Source organism: Ranitomeya variabilis, chromosome 1, assembly GCF_051348905.1.
Source record: "Ranitomeya variabilis isolate aRanVar5 chromosome 1, aRanVar5.hap1, whole genome shotgun sequence".
Lineage (NCBI taxonomy): Eukaryota > Metazoa > Chordata > Amphibia > Anura > Dendrobatidae > Ranitomeya > Ranitomeya variabilis.
In genome coordinates this window covers 467,469,000-467,483,481 of record NC_135232.1, presented here as the reverse complement: position 1 = coordinate 467,483,481, position 14,482 = coordinate 467,469,000, and the positions used below count along the sequence as shown (strand labels likewise).

Genomic DNA, 14,482 nt, shown 5'->3' with positions numbered 1-14,482 from the left:
TATGGGCAAAAGAACACAGATGAAGATTGGAAAAAAGTGTTATGGACAGACAAATCCAAGTTTGAGGTGTTTGGTTCACACCACACATAAGAACATTTGTGAAATGCAGAACAACTGAAAAGATGCTGGAAGAGTGCCTGACACCATCTATCAAGCATGGTGGAGGTAATGTGATAGACTGGGGTTGCTTTGGTGCTGGTAAAGTGGGAGATTTGTACAAGGTAAAAGGGATATTGAATAAGGAAGGCTATCACTCCATTTTGCAATGCCATGCCATACCCTGTGGACAGCGCTTGATTGGAGCCTATTTCATCCTACAACAGGACAATGGCCAAAAGCACAAATCCAAATTATGCAAGAACTATTTAGGGAAGAAGCAGGCAGTTGGTATTCTATCTGTAATGGAGTGGCCAGCACAGACACCAGATCTCAACCCCATTGAGCTGTTGTGGGAGCAGCTTGACCGTATGGTACGCAAAATGTGCCCATCAAGCCAAACCAATTTGTGGGAGGGGCTTCTGCAGATTACCTCAGCAAATTAACTGCTACAATGCCAAAGGTCTGCAATGCTGTAATTGCTGCAAAGGGAGCATTCTTTGACAAAAGCAAAGTGTGAAGGAGAAAACTATTATTTCAAATAAAAATCTTTTTTTTTGAACCTTGTCAATGTCTGGACTAGATTTTCAATAAATTTGGCAACTCATTTGATTAATAAAAGTATGAATTTTCATGGAAAACACAAAATTGTCTGGGTGACCCTAAACTTTTGAAGGGTAGTGAACATGATCACATACAGTTTGATAGACTAGTAATGGCATTGTACTGCATGCAATATGGAAGATCTGAAAGCAGATCCCATTTTTTTGCGCACCAGTATGCTTTAACAGGCGAGTCTTATCCAAGATACAGAAGAGAATATTGATTGCTGTGATTTTTTTTCACACTAAAAGCGAAAATGCTGTCATCTGAATAGAATTGACTTACCTTGGTCAGTGTGCTGTCCGATGTTTACTTCAACAGCACATGTCCGTATAATACGCTTGTCTGTATGAGCCCTAAGTCCAGGTTCACACAAGCATATGCAAAATCATTTGCTTTTGTCCAGAAAAAAAGATGTTTTTGCATCTGTATTTAGTTCCATATGCCCCTTTTCCCATTGAATCCATATTTCAGCTTTTTATGAACATCTGCCATGTGTCTTTCTGCTTTGTACATCCTTATGGCATGCAGTTCTTATAGTACGTGAACAATTTAATAAATAATACTGGTCAAATACAATTTGCTATCTTAACAATTGTAAAGGATCCAAAAAAGGATTTAACCTGTAGTGCAAGCAACAATTCTATACATGCAGACCATTGTGAAGTAGAACATTGACTTGTATTAGTCTCTGAGTTGCCGGCATGCTGCCAGTTTTGCACACAGACGTCTATCTGGATGAGCACTATAGCTTATCAGTATTTGTAAGGCAGAAAATGTGATTTTTCTCACATATTCTGCACTTGCTGTAATGAAAGCCAACTCTCTACGCGCTGACTTCCTTGTGAGCCTTATGTTTATACTCAGTAGCCCACCTGAGGGCCAGAATGGCAGGAAGCGAGAGGCAGCCTGAAGCAATCCTGAGATTCCCTAAAGCTGGTCAAACACATCAGCTTCTGTCTGTCTTACAGCTGTATCTCTCCCGGCTCGCTCAAACACTTCAACGCTCAGCTTGGCCCATCTGTAGAGATTGGCGGGTTCAGCCAGCTATCATTAAATTTGCATAGGGCCTTGTGACTACCTGTAATCATGAAGCTAAACTGTAATCACTCACAGATTACAGGTCTGCCCCAATGAATCTAAGCTAAAAAGCAGCCATCGAACAAGCCTTGAGAAATATTCATAGCAGCTAAGCATCAAATATAGACAATGAATTCATAACAAGGGTGTTACTTTAACGTTATGGGTGGTTTTACAACCATTTTGCATTGTTCCAGAGCATCTAAAATAAAACATGAGGCAACTTTGTAAATATATTTAAGGAGAACCTGTCAGCAAGTTTTCACCATGTAATCTGAGAGCAGCATGATGTAGGAGCTGACATCCTGATTCCAAAAAATGTGTTTTGTTGTTTCAATACAATCAGTGTTTTATCAGCAGGCGATTATCACTAAAGGACTAGGTGTCTTGAGCCTCCTAGTCAGCTTCTATGTGTACCCCCCTTCCATCACTGCTTAGCATCTTTCTGTTAATATAAAGTGTCCTCTTAAGCTGTTAATCAGTGGTGTCGGTGGTGCTATCCAGGGCTCAACATTTCAAGCTCTGCTAGATCTGCAGAAAAGAGACCTCTGATTCTATCTAAAGGACAGCGAGGCTAACAGCAAATGACACATTACTGGAATCAGGGTTTCAATGTCTACATTCTACTGCCCTAAGATTACATTGCAGTAGCCTGGTGACAGATTCATTTTCATAAAAATGATTTAATATATTGCTTTTCTAACTTAAGCAGGTTATAGCAAACTGTACATGGTTTACTACAAATGGGGGTTGGGACAATTCCTGAAAATTTCTACCAACTATTTAGAATTGCTAATTTTCTTAACACCTCAAAACATGTAAAAACTGGGTTTATAATGATTGAGTCCTTAATATTGAGGTGCGAAATAACATTTAAGGTTAATTAATCCTTTAATTCCAAAGTGAAATCTACTTTGTTTTAGAGGACACACTTAAATATACACATAATAAATGCATGCTAAACAACAAAAGTTTATCTGTAAAGTAGGACAATGATTCTTCAAGAATTTATCATTCTGCTATCAAGAGCTTAAAATCCAACACTTTAGGGAATGTGAAACTCTGAATGAAAAAATGGCAACCTGGTAAACGCCCCAGTGGAATGGGACTATTTCATGCCTAATTAGCAGAGCAAAGTAATCCCTAAACACCATTTATTTTTGCTAGTGGAAAGGGATCTCACTTTCATTGGCAGCAATAACCCCATTATTGCAGAAACTTGGTAGTAAAGCAATAGTTAGGTGTCACAGTTCTTAAGGAATTAACTGTTAGTTAACTCTGTACTGACATTGGATGTTCTGGTGTGTTGCTGTTAACCTGTTAAAAGCCACTGCTAATCTCTGACAGAGGAATATATAGTGCACAATCCATCTGACCTACCATGGTGTAATCGTGGATTGTCCATGGGTTACCACGATTGTCCATGAGTTACCACGATAGTCGGAAATCTATTGAAGACCTTTGTGTCTGTCATTTCACTAACCCTATGAAGACCAGTCTGTGACTAGGCTTCCTAAGAGACCTTAATTTTTGCTACATATTGCAATACTTTGGGTGATCAGTCATTCAGAGGTTCAAGTCTTATATGAGGCCTATCAAATAGAGTAAAATAATAAGAGAAAATAAAAAAATAAATAAAAGTTTGAATCAACCCGCTGTTCACCCATTAAAAACAAATGTAAAAAATACACTGCTCAAAAAAATAAAGGGAACACTAAAATCCCACATCCTAGATATCACTGATTGAAATATTCCAGTTGTAAATCTTTATTCATTACATAGACATAGTGAAATGTGTTGAGAACAATAAAACCTAAAAATTATCAACGCAAATCACAACCTAAATCCCACCGAGGTCTGGAGTTGGAATGATGCTCAAAATCAAAGTGGAAAATTAAGTTACAGGCTGATCCAACTTCAGTGGAAATGCCTCAAGACAAGGAAATTATGGTCAGTAGTGTGTGGCCTCAACGTGCCTGTATGACCTCCCTACAATGCCTGGGCATGCTCCTGATGAGGCAGCGGATGGTCTCCTGAGGGATCTCCTCCCAGACCTGGACTAAAGCATCCACCAACTCCTGGACAGTCTGTAGTGCAATGTGACGTTGGTGGATGGTGCGAGACATGATGTCCCAGATGTGTTCTATCGGATTCAGTTCTGGGGAATGGGCGGGCCAGTCCATAGCTTCAATGCCTTCATCTTGCAGGAACTGCTAACACACTCCAGCCACATGAGGTCTGGCATTGTCCTGCATTAGGAGAGACCCAGGGCCAACCGCACCAGCATATGGTCTCACAAGGGGTCTGAGGATCTCATCTCGGTACCTAATGGTAGTCAGGCTACCTCTGGCGAGCACATGGAGGGCTGTGCAGCACTCCAAAGAAATGCCACCCCACACCATTATTGACCCACTACCAAACCGGTCCTGCTGAAGGATGTTGCAGGCAGCAGATCACTCTCCACGGCGTCTACAGACTCTGTCACGTCTGTCACATGAGCTCAGTGTGAACCTGCTTTCATCTTTGAAGAACACAGGGCACCAGTGGGGAATTTGCCAATCCTGGTGTTCTGTGGCAAATGCCAAGCGTCCTGCATGGTGTTGGGCTGTGAGCACAACCCCTATCTGTGGACGTCGAGAACTCAGACCATCCTCATGGAGTCGGTTTCTAACCGTTTGTGCAGACACATGCACATTTGTGGCCTGCTGGAGGTCATTTTGCAGTGCTCTGGCAGTGCTCCTCCTGTTCCTCCTTGCACAAAGGCTGAGGTAGCGGTCCTGCTGCTGAGTGGTTGCCCTCCTATGGCCCCCTCCATGTCTCCTGGTGTACTGGCCTATCTCCTGGTAGCGCCCCCAGCCTCTGGACTCTATGCTGACACACACATCAAACCTTTTTGCCACAGCTCGCATTGGTGAGCTATCCTGGATGAGCCGCACTACCTGAACCACTTGTGTGAGTTGTAGAGTCCGTCTCATGCTACCACGAGTGTAAAAGCACAACCAACTTTCAAAAGTGACCAAAACATCAGCCGGAAAGCATTGGTACTGAGATATGGTCTGTGGTCCCCACCCGCAGAACCACTCCTTTATTGAGTGTGTCTTGATTAGTGTTGAGCATTCCGATACCGCAAGTATCGGGTATCGGCCAATATTTTCAGTATCGGAATTCCGATACCGAGATCCGATACTTTTGTGATATCGGGAATCGCTATCGGGATCGATATTAATGTGTAAAATAAAGAATAAAAATAAAAAAATATTGATATACTCACCTCTCCGACGCAGCCTGGACCTTACCGATGTAACGGTCACGTGACCGCTCACACGACCAATCACAAGCCGCGACGTCATCTAAGGTCTTTCAAGCGCTCATTCTTAGGAACGGAAGCTGCCGGTTACATCGGTAAGGTCCAGGCTGCGTCGGAGAGGTGAGTATATCAATTTTTTTATTTTTATTCTTTATTTTACACATTAATATGGATCCCAGGGCCTGAAGGAGAGTTTCCTCTCCTTCAGACCCTGGGAACCATACAGGATACCTTCCGATACTTGGTGTCCCATTGACTTGTATTGGTATCGGGTAGCGGTATCGGCGATATCCGATACTTTTCGGGTATCGGCCGTTACTATCCGATACCGATACTTTCAAGTATCGGACGGTATCGCTCAACACTAGTCTTGATAATTGCCAATGATTTCCACCTGTTGTCTATTCCATTTGCACAACAGCATGTAAAATTGATTGTCAAACAGTGTTGCTTCCTAAGTGGACAGTTTGATTTCACAGAAGTTTGATTTACTTGGAGTTATATTCTGTTGTTTAAGCGTTCCCTTTATTTATATGAGCAGTGTATATACACATATGTGGAATCGCTGTGTCTAGAAAAGTTCTTTCTATTAAACAATAAGATTATTTAAATTAATCCAATTGGTAAACACCGTAAAAAGAAAAAATAGAAAAATGCCAGAATTGCAGTTTTTTTGGTTACCGATACCGATACACCCCCCAAAAATGCAATAAAAATTGATCAAAATCTGTCCCCAAAATGGCATCAATAAAAACATCAGCTTATGACATGCAAAAAAAATCACGCCCTCACACAGCTCTATTAATGAAAAAATGAAAATGTTATATGTCTCGGAAAATGGCGACACCAGCAATTTTTATTTTTAAGAATTTACAATTTTTTTCAAACTAATTTATTAAAACTAATATAACACAAGTAAAAAAAAAATTTTTGTAGCCTTCTTGGAAAAAATTAATTCACTTCATATATAACCCTTTCCCAGTGTGTGACAGGGAGGGGATACAAAAGAGGAGGAGTGATTCATCCTACATCGTTCTTTTATATATACATGAGAGGGTACACTATCTTCTTGAGATTCATATTTCCTAAAAGAACTTTAGGAAAAGGTTGTGATCACGAGACAACCAGTTAAAATGCAAATTATATTTTAATTTACATAGACATGTTTTAAAATAATTTACCTCTGTGACCGCAAAACTTCTTTTCCCACAAGGTACCACTTTATACCACTTATCATGAAGCGTGTCCATGTATCCACTTGATTTATACTGACTGACCAATTCAGATATGTTTGATGTCAAAGGAGAGTTGGGTGGAAGACCAATTCCATAACCTAAAAAAAAATATATGTACATGTAGGTTAATGGTTGTATAATAGTATTCTCTCAAATGATTTATTATATTGTATAGTAACTTCTCTATCGCTTTCATGCAAAAGTTAGTTACAATTCTTCTTTATAAAACTTGTTTCATCCTTGACAGATAGCAATCACTACAGTTACAATATGCTTTAGGAGCACAGCTATAAATATGCAATATGGACTGTAGGGTTAACACTATTTAAATCATATTGAAGCAATAAGGTAAAAAAACATTTTTAATATACCATGAGTATTTAAAAAAAAGTCATAGTCATGAAGTGGAGTCATGGAGTCAAACACTTAATAAAACTGAGGCACGTCTCTGTAGAAAAAAAAAAAGGAAAATGAAGAGAAAAAAAAAATCAAATATCTATATATATAATTGTCTAAGGGGTACTTCCGTCTTTCTGTCTGCAACTTCCGTCATGGAAATACCTCGTCGCTGATTGGTCTCGCCAGCTGCCTGTCATGGCTGCCGCGACCGATCAGCGATGGGCACAGTCCAATTAGTCCCTCCCTACTCCCCTGCAGTCAGTGCCCGCTCCATACTCCCCTCCAGTCATCGCTCACACAGGGTTAATGCCAGCGGTAACGGACCGCATTATGCCGCAGGTAATGCACTCTGTTACCGCTGCTATTAAGCCTGTGTGTCCCCAACTTTTTACTATTGATTCTGCCTATGCAGCATAATGTTAAAAATAATAAAAAAAACTGCTATACTCACCTTCCGTCATCCGACGATGCGCTCGCGCCTGCCGCCATCTTCCATACCCAGAGATGCATTGCAAAATTACCCAGAAGACATAGCGGTCTTGCGAGACCGCTAAGTCATCTGGGTAATTTTGCAATGCATCCTGGGAGAATGGAAGATGGCGGCAGCCGCGCGCCCATCTCCAGAGCTTTGCTGGATCCCGGAGGGTGAGTATATAACTATTTTTATTTTAGTTATTTTTTTTTAACAGGGATATGGTGCCCACACTGCTAAATACTTTCGTGGGCTGTGTTATATACCGCATGGCTGCTATATACTACATGGGCAGTGTAATATACTGCGTGGGCTGTGTTATATACTGTGTGGGCTGTGCTATATACTACATGCCCTGGGTTATATACTACGCCGCCTGTGTTATATACTGTGTGGCTGCTATATACTGCATGGGCTGTGTTATATAGTACGTGGGCGGTGTTATATACTGTTTGGGCTGTATTATAGACTGCGTGGCCACTGTTATATACTGCGTGGCCTGTATTAACGCATCGGGTATTCTACAATATGTATGTATATAGCAGCCACATAGTATATAGCACAGGCCACATAGTATTTGTCTGCTATATACTACATGGCTCCTATATACTACGTGGCCTGTGCTATATACTATGTGGCTGCTATATACATACATACATATTCTAGAATACCCAATGCATTAGAATCGGGCCACCATCTAGTAAAAATATATATATACATATAATTATGTTGTCTAAACTTGAGTATAAAAGATAAAGAAGTGTAGCAAAACTGGATGTGGGTGTTAAGATTTGCCTGAGAACATCAGGCTGATTTGGACAGACTTGGCGCAAGCCAATCCGCTTAGCATGTCCCAGAGTCTACCGGACCGTCATAGCTGTAAACCTATACAGGTATCTGGACTTATTACAGTGTCACTTGGGTTGCGCTCACAGAGTAGATCCTGGCCAGGGAAGCTAGAGTGAGGCAAGAGTGGTAAAAGTAGTCTGGTCAATAACTTGAGTGTCAAAAAGGTTTTGAAAGTCAAAAGTCAGTGTAAAGGCAACTATGTATAGGTAAGAGGAAGTCAGTCAAAGCATAGTCAAACAGGATGTGATCAATCTTAGAGGAAGCTGGGTCAGGATCAGGATAAAACGGTAGGGATAAACCATCAGAAATATACGGTTCAATAAAATAATAATTAGCAACTCCCAACAGACTGATGGAAGTTCAAATAAGGTGTGGCTTTAACCTCAGAAAAATGATCGACCAATGGAAAGAAAGTTCTTAATTTACATATTACATAAAGTCTAGTTATAGTACTCTAACACAGCCAATTAGTACATTAAGGAGTTATCTTATTATTTTGCACATTAAGTTCCATAAATCATGTCCCCAACACTTTTTTTTTTATATTGTATGTATTACAGTTTTTTTTAAGAAGCGCTGCCTGCTTATTGGTGCAGTACACAATTTGGTTCTTAAGATGTTTGCTGAACCTGTAATACTTATTTATCAGTAACAAATTCATTTTTCCTATTGTTTAAGTCTTTTTTGGCATCTGAATATGAAAAAGCACTACAATTTAACAAAATGTTATTTCATGCACACTTTTGTTGCACATCATTGCTTAAAACCTGGTCATTATCATGCTAAATGTTTATGGTAAATTCTTTTAATGCATGGTAAGTTGTATTTCTGAATCACAGAAAAGGTCCTAAGTAGTTAAAGAATGAATAGAAATTTAGCACATTTTAAGGCAAATTATAGTTATTTTCATCTACTGTATAAATTGTATGGAAATTCTAGCAGAGTTTTCACCCAAACTATTATTCATGAAAATTGCTTTTGTTCTCAATATATTACAGTAGGTGTCATTTAAGCCCACTCACCATCGGTAGCAGAAGGTTTCTGAGGGCTTTCTGAATGCTTCTTTAATACAGTGTTACAATGTAGTCTGACAAAACAATCATTTCTGTGACCCGATTGCTCACCTCACTTGTTGTTAGATAGTAGATTAAAATGATAGCCCCCCCACTGTGTCATTTATAATACTGGTATCTTCTTGTGTGGGAGAGGAACCTTTAAGCCCCCACTTCCAGGCATCCGGGCTCAGCTGTGACAGCTATACTACATGCTATGTAGATATGCTAAATAATACATTGTTAAAAGGAAATCTTTATGTAATATCTTTATACCTCTCCGCACCTCAGTATTGACAGAAAACCTTCTCACTTTTCCTCAGTCACCACCACAGCTCCTACCACTTTTACACTTCCAGGCGTATACAGTCTACATGCACACATCAGTTATGAATGACATTAAAACCAAAGCCATGTGATGTGTATATGCAATGATCTCAATACAATGGCAACTGTCAATGATCGGGCTATATTGGATAACAAATGAACCCTCAGTTCTTGAGGTTGATGCATTAAAACATGAAAATGGAGATCTAAGAAAGAACCCATGAACTGGGGACAATGTTATTGTGGGCACATAAGGCTCCTTGATAAACATGAAGAGAGCATGTTAGTCTGTCTGTTTTGATACCTCAGGAGAGCTACAATACCACAAGTTGCTGATAAACTTAAAGGGAACCTGTCACCCCCAAAATCAAACGTGAGCTAAGCCCACCAGCATCAGGGGCTTATCTACAGCATTCTGGAATGTTGTAGATAAGCCCCGATGTATCCTGAAAGATGAGAAAAAGAGGTTAGATTATACTCACCCAGGGGCGGTACCGCTGCGGTCTGGGTCCGATGGGTGTCGCGGTCCAGTCTGGGGCCTCCCATCTTCTTACGGCAATGTCCTCTTTTTGCATTAACGCCACGGCTCCTGCACAGGCGTATTTTGTCTGCCCTGTTGAGGGCAGAGCAAAGTCCTTAAGTGCACAGGTGCCGGGAAAAGTCAGAGAGGCCCAGAGCCTGCGCACTGCAGTACTTTGCTCTGCCCTCAACAGGGCAGACAAAGTACGCCTGCGCAGGAGCCGTGGCTTGAATGCAAGAAGAGGACTGGTGATGCTGGTGGGCTTAGCTCACCTTCAATTTTGGGGGTGACAGGTTCCCCTTAATGTTAGCTATAATAAAAAGGTGTATCATAAATATGGGCTAGCTTGTTAGCTGTAGATTGGTAATAATGCCCATGTTGACCCCTTTCTTCCATATAAAGCACCTAAAATAATCATGGGAGCATTGAATATGGAGAAAGAAGAAATGGAAAAGGTGGACTGGTCTGATAAATCATATTTTCTTTACATCATTATTAGTGTTGAGCGATACCGTCCGATACTTGAAAGTATCGGTATCGGAAAGTATCGGCCGATACCGGCAAAGTATCGGATCCAATCCGATACCGATACCCGATACCAATACAAGTCAATGGGACTCAAGTATCGGACGGTATTCCTGATGGTTCTCTGTCTGAAGGAGAGGAAACTCTCCTTCAGGCCCTGGGAACCATATTAATGTGTAAAAGAAAGAATTAAAATAAAAAATATTGCTATACTCACCTCTCCGACGCAGCCTGCACCTTACCGAGGGAAGCGGCAGCGTTCTTTGTTTAAAATTCGCGCTTTTCTTTCCTTACGTGAAGTCCCGGCTTGTGATTGGTCGCATGCCGCCCATGTGGCGGCGACGCAACCAATCACAGCAAGCCGTGATGTAATTTCAGGTCATTCAGTATTTTAAAATTACGCTCCGGCTTTGTGATTGGTTGCGTCGCAGTCACATGGGCCACGCAACCAATCACAGCAAGCCGTGATGTAATTTCAGGTCCTTAAGGATTTTAAAATTACGTCCCGGCTTTGTGATTGGTTGCGTCGCAGTCACATGGGCGCCGCAACCAATCACAAGCCGTGACGTCACGGGAGGCTGGACACGCGCGCATTTTAAAATGGGCGCGTGTCCAGCCTCCCGTGACGTCCCGGCTTGTGATTGGTTGCGGCGCGGTCAACCAATCACAAGCCGGGAGGCTGGACACGCGCGCATTTTAAAATGCGATTTAAAATGCGCGCGTGTCCAAATTGTACACTTATTTATATGTATACAGAAGTATGATGTTTTCAACCCTGTAGTTTGGCTTAGCTTGGCACTTTTTGATGTATTGCGAGGCTCAGGTCTTGATTGTGAGCTTGGTACACACTTGTGATTGGTTGACCGCGCCGCAACCAATCACAAGCCGGGACGTCACGGGAGGCTGGACACGCGCCCATTTTAAAATGCGCGCGTGTCCAGCCTCCCGGCTTGTGATTGGTTGACCGCGCCGCAACCAATCACAAGCCGGGACGTCACGGGAGGCTGGACACGCGCCCATTTTAAAATGCGCGCGTGTCCAGCCTCCCGTGACGTCCCGGCTTGTGATTGGTTGCATCGCGGTCAACCAATCACAAGCCGGGAGGCTGGACGCGCGCATTTTAAAATGTGCGCGTGTCCAGCCTCCCGTGACGTCACGGCTTGTGATTGGTCGCGGCGGCCATGTTGCCGGGACGCGGACCAATCACAGCAAGCCGTGACGTAATTTCAGGTCCTGCAGGATTTTAAAATTACGTTCCGGCGTTGTGATTGGTCCGCGTCCCGGCAACATGGCCGCCGCGACCAATCACAAGCCGGGACGTCACGGGAGGCTGGACACGCGCGCATTTTAAAATGTGCGCGTGTCCAGCCTCCCGTGACGTCCCGGCTTGTGATTGGTTACGTCGCCCATGTGACCACGACGCTCCCAATCACAACGCCGGAACGTAATTTTTTTTAAAATCCTGCAAGGACCTGAAATTACGTCACGGCTTGCTGTGATTGGTCCGCGTCCCGGCAACATGGCCACCGCGACCAATCACAAGCCGGGACTTCACGTAACCAAGTAAACGCGCGAATTTTAAACAAACAACGCTGCCGGTTCCCTCGCTGAGGTCCGGGCTGCGTCGGAGAGGTGAGTATAGCAATATTTTTTATTTTAATTCTCTCTTTTACACATTATTACATTAATGTTGTTTCGATACCCGATACCACAAAAGTATCGGATCTCGGTATCGGAATTCCGATACAGCAAGTATCGGCCGATACCCGATACTTGCAGTATCGGAATGCTCAACACTAATCATTATGTAAATAATGTTAGCTAGCCGACGTAATATGATGCTCAAGGCAATGTTCTGCTAAAAATACTTAAATCCTGGCATTCATGTGGATGTTATTTGACCAACAATGCACATGACCATTAACCCCTTCATGACCTTGGGATTTTCCGTTTTTCCGTGTTCGTTTTTCACTCCCCTCCTTCCCAGAGCCATAACTTTTTTATTTTTCTGTCAATTTGGCCATTTGAGGGCTTATTTTTTGCGGGACGAGTTGTACTTTTGAAAGACATCATTGGTTTTACCATGTCGTGTACTAGAAAACGGGAAAAAAAATTCAAGTGCAGTGAAATTGCAAAAAAAAGTGCAGTCCCACACTTGTATTTTGTTTGGCTTTTTTGCTAGGTTCACTAAATGCTAAAAATGACCTGCCATTATGATTCTCCAGGTCACTATGAGTTCATAGACACTTAACATGACTAGGTTATTTTTTATCTAAAGGGTGAAAAAAAAATTCCAAACTTTGCTAAAAAAAAAAAAAATTGCGCCATTTTCTGATACTCGTAGCGTCTCCATTTTTCATGATCTGGGGTTGGTTGAGGGCTTATTTTTTGTGTGCCGAGCTGGCATTTTTAATGATTCCAATTCGGTGCAGATACGTTCTTTTGATCACCCGTTATTGCATTTTAATGCAATGTCACGGCGATCAAAAAAACGTAATTCTGGCGTTTCAATTTTTTTTCTCATTACGCCGTTTAGCGATCAGATTAATGCTTTTTTTTATTGATAGATCGGGCGATTCTGAACGCGGCGATACCAAATATGTGTAGGTTTGATATTTTTTTTTATTGATTTATTTTGATTGGGGCGAAAGGGGGGTGATTTAAACTTTCATGTTTTTTTATTTTTTTCACATTTTTTTAAACTTTTTTTTAACTTTTGCCATGCTTCAATAGCCTCCATGGGAGGCTAGAAGCAGGCACAGCACAATCGCCTCTGCTACATAGCAGCGATCTGCTGTTCCCTGCTATGTAGTAGAAAATCAGGTGTGCTGTGAGCGCCGACCACAGGGTGGAGCTCACATCTGCCAGGGATCAGGTCTCAAGGACCTCTATGGTTACTATTCTGAAGCATCGCTGACCCCCGATCATGTGACGGGGGTCGGCGATGCGCTCATATCCGGCCGCCCGGCCGGATGCGTTAGTTAAATGCCGCTGTCTGCGTTTGACAGCGGCATTTAACTAGTTAATAGGCGCAGGCAGATCGCGATTCTGCCCGCGCCTATTGCAGGCACATGTCAGCTGTTCAAAACAGCTGACATGTCCCGGCTTTGATGCAGGCTCACCGTGGAGCCCTGCATCAAAGCAGGGGAGCTGACCTCGGACGTACTATCCCGTCCGAGGTCAGTAAGGGGTTAATATCCTTTTAGTGGTTAACAAAATTCTTAGCTTAGAAAAAAATTGTTTGTTGCAATTTTTTAAGACTAATAATTTTTTTGTTTTTTAGGAAATAAAGCTGTAAGTGCTGATTTTTATTGTTGGCTTTTGGTTTTATTGATATCATTATTGGGTAGATACAGTATCCTATTATTGCATGCTTTACAAGAAATACTGCAACAAATAAAACAGCAATTTTTGGCATTTAATTTTCTTTCTTCTTATGGTGTTTCCATTATTACTTTTGAGACTTGAAACTGTGATCCTTCCATTAATTTGATTACTTGTTCTAATTACTTGTTGCAGCATGCAAGTATGTCCATTTGCATTATATGATTAAAAGGAATATGTCAACAGAAAATGAACACTTGATTAAATGAAATTTTTGGTTAAAAATATTTTACAAAATTATTTTTTTTAATTTTCATGTTACTATCTTCTTTACAAAAATACTTCATATTAGGGTTTAGTGGCTCAGTGGTTAGCACTGCAGTCTTGCAACGCTGGTGTCCAGGGTTCAAATTCCATCAAGGACAACATCTGCAAGGAGTTTGTGTCTTCTCCCCATGTTTGTGTGGGTTTCCATGCATGGACTCATCGCAGGTTATAAAACAACCTGCACTGTCTTGCTCAGCACATTGGCACTATGGCATACCTCAGGGACAGGTATGATTGGAGTTAGAGAACAATTATCCAGGTCTCTGTGTGCACAGTTTAACTAATCTGAGTCCTCTAGCGTTGATACTGGTGCTGATGTTAAACCATCATACTAACAGTCCTCCTAAGAGATAATCCTGCGCTTTG

The 14,482-nt window shown here is 41.7% G+C and overlaps 1 protein-coding gene across 1 annotated transcript in view; it reads right to left on the bottom strand.

The window, feature by feature from the left end:
• The window catches only part of GRIN3A (glutamate ionotropic receptor NMDA type subunit 3A), an 816,603-nt gene that overhangs the window by 90,301 nt on the left and 711,820 nt on the right, over nucleotides 1-14,482 (bottom strand). Inside the window, exon 7 of the mRNA XM_077250531.1 lies at nucleotides 6,268-6,419. Coding sequence (XP_077106646.1) covers nucleotides 6,268-6,419 — 152 coding nt within the window. The remainder of the gene's footprint in view (nucleotides 1-6,267; nucleotides 6,420-14,482) is intronic.